Source organism: Cyprinodon variegatus, unplaced genomic scaffold (assembly GCF_000732505.1).
Source record: "Cyprinodon variegatus isolate N-32 unplaced genomic scaffold, C_variegatus-1.0 Scaffold43, whole genome shotgun sequence".
Classification (NCBI taxonomy): Eukaryota; Metazoa; Chordata; class Actinopteri; order Cyprinodontiformes; family Cyprinodontidae; genus Cyprinodon; species Cyprinodon variegatus.
Window position 1 is genome coordinate 2,049,168 of NW_015150496.1, and position 2,702 is coordinate 2,051,869.

Consider the following 2,702-nt stretch of genomic DNA (forward strand, 5'->3'; position numbering starts at 1 on the left):
ATAACAGTAGAGATTGAATGAACAGATTCTGCAGAGTGGGAGAATAGAGATAGAATGGTGAAACAGGGGTCCCTATGTCCTCCAGCAGTCTAAGCCTATAGCAGCATAACTATAGAGATAGCTCAGGATAACCTGAGCCACTCTAACTATAAACTTTATCAAAAAGGAAAGTTCTAAGCCTCTTTTGACTATTGAGCCGATGTAACAAGTAAATTTCTCAACTGTGAGATCAATAAAGTCAATCAATCACTGATGACAGCAGTTTTCAGTAGAAGTGATGTTTCGACATGATAAAGAATTTAGAAGTTAGCTGCAGGCCTCCTGTTTAAATGAAACCCCTAGTTTTTGTTGATGATGTTTTCTTTTGAATGACCAGAACATGCTTTGCTTATTGAGCTCTTTTGATTATTAGTTTTGTCTAATTAGCTTAAACTTGCATGTGTAGGTGGCCATGGTGGAGGTGGAGCTGGATGTCAAGTACTCTTATCCCCGGGAGCTTCTCATCGCCTTCAGCGTGTGCACGACGGTCCTGGTGGCTGTGCACCTCTTCGCTCTGCTGATCAGCACCTGCATCCTGCCCAACGTCGAAGCCGTGAGCAACATCCACAACCTGAACTCGGTCAGCGAGTCGCCCCACGAACGCATGCACCACTACATCGAGCTGGCGTGGGGTTTCTCCACGGCTTTGGGGATTCTGCTGTTTTTAGCCGAAGTGGTGCTCCTCTGCTGGGTCAAGTTCCTGCCCGTAGACTCCGGCGTGGTCAAGGAGGCGGCAGCCAGCACCACCGTGAATTGCACCACAGGGGCGAAGCCTACAACCCCTACGGGTCCTAACAGCGGCTGGCAGGCGGCGCTGGCCTCCACCATCATCATGGTCCCAGTCGGGATCATTTTTCTGGTCTTCACCATTCACTTCTATCGCTCTCTGGTGCGTCACAAGACGGAGCGCCACCACCAGGAGATCGAGGAACTGCATAAGATAAAGGTGCAGCTGGATGGCCACGAGAGAGGCCTCCAAAACGTGTGAGAATCTACGGCAGCTTTAAATACTTTTATGCTTAAGATGCATATTTATAAAACTGTGTCTTCTCTGCAGTCGTTGTTTACTCCTCGAAGTCACAGCGAGCTTTACAGCCAAACGGCCTCGGATTGCTAAATTATTCTTAAAGGAACGTCTTATGGTGCGTTCCCACTGGACGTGATCTGGGCGTTAAAAACCCTTCAACGGCAAAATTTGGACGCTGGATCAAACGCTGCTTTGGCGCTTCGTTGTTCTGCACTCTGGTTGTTTTCTTTATTTACTTTGATTTGGGGGAAAAAAAGTTTTAACACGTTTTAAGCGGCCAAGTGCTCCTCCACACATATGCAGTTCTTGTTCAAAGCACCGGACCTCCAGCAAACTGCCGCCATCAGCGGTGGGAATCCCCGCTGGGAGCTCTCTGCAGGATTTCCCGCTCCCGTTCGTAGCTCCTGGAAGTGAATAGAAAATCTTTAAGCTTGGTAAAACTGCAAGTACCAGAACATGCAATTAAATATTTTAACAGTTTTAGTTAATTTGGATCTTTCTAAACAGTTTTGCCATTTGTTGGTGAAGGTTCTCAGTCATCCAGGTCATAGTCCATCCAAAAAAAGTTAAAAACAATCCACTGGACTTTGTTTGCAAGTTTGAAGACGTTTCACTTCCCGTCCAGGAAGCTTTTTCAATTCAGCGGTAATGATCAGAGCTCGCTCTCTTTTCCTCGTACAGAGGAAAAACCTTTGCAGTTTAACCCCCTTGATATTTATTTTCCATATGCAGACAGCTCTGCAGAAGCGATAACAGCTTGTAGTGTCTATTCGCCCCCCCAAAAAAAACTCCTGGACCAGCTTCTCTGATTGGTTGACACACTAGCAGTAGAAGTTCAATTTTCTGAAATTCAGCGTCAGACGCCAGAACGCTCGGTTATGCCGCTCCTGATGTTCCGCTTTGACGCCCAAAGCGCGTTCGGTGTGAGCGATCTGTTAGGAATTGTAGTCTGACCCGAATACTTTGTTTACTGAGGTCAAAAGTAAAAGGTTTACATACAAAAAGGGCTATTCCATACAGAGTGCCATATATGGTCTGCCTCTAGTTTGCAATGGGGTTGGTAGTTAAAATTAGTTTTCTTTTTAAATGAGAAAATGCCTTTTTTTTTTTTTTTTACTCTGTGAGGATTTAGTTTCACAACATCTCTGTTTGGTAAATCCCTCAGGATTCGTTTTGCTGGTCTCATTCAAGCCCAAGCTTGTTTTTATGCTCAGCCAAAGATTGTTTATTGCTCCCATTATGTTTCCCATTAAGCCTGGAGTGAAGGAGGTCATGTGGTATGAAAGCTTTCAGGACAATCTGAAGCAGTAATCTGTGCATTTATCTTGCTCTGCTGGATGGAACAGGTTGCCAAAGCACATCCACCACTCGCTGCCATCCAGAAGCTGGAGCGTGTCGTCCTTCCTGAATAGAGTTCATAATAAACCAAAAAGGGCAAAAAGAATCGGAGCAAATTTTCCATATTTTCCTGTAGCGCCAATTCACAACACATCATCTTAAGGCACTTTCCAGTTCACCAGATCATCCAGTCAGATTGATTCATAGTTTCTTATCTAAGGAAAACCAGCTGATTGCATCGAGTCATTGACTCTTCAGCAATCCCTCACGCTAAGCATGCTTGTAGCTACAGTGGAGA

General features: G+C 45.2%; 1 protein-coding gene across 1 annotated transcript; it reads left to right on the forward strand.

Annotated features, from left to right (window-relative positions):
* The first annotated feature begins 450 nt into the window (after positions 1-450).
* LOC107081862 (protein orai-2-like) lies at positions 451-1,176 on the forward strand. Its single transcript, XM_015370192.1, has one exon. It carries the CDS (start codon positions 452-454, stop codon positions 1,025-1,027), a length of 576 nt encoding a protein of 191 aa, XP_015225678.1. The 5' UTR covers position 451; the 3' UTR covers positions 1,028-1,176.
* The last annotated feature ends 1,526 nt before the right edge of the window (positions 1,177-2,702 follow it).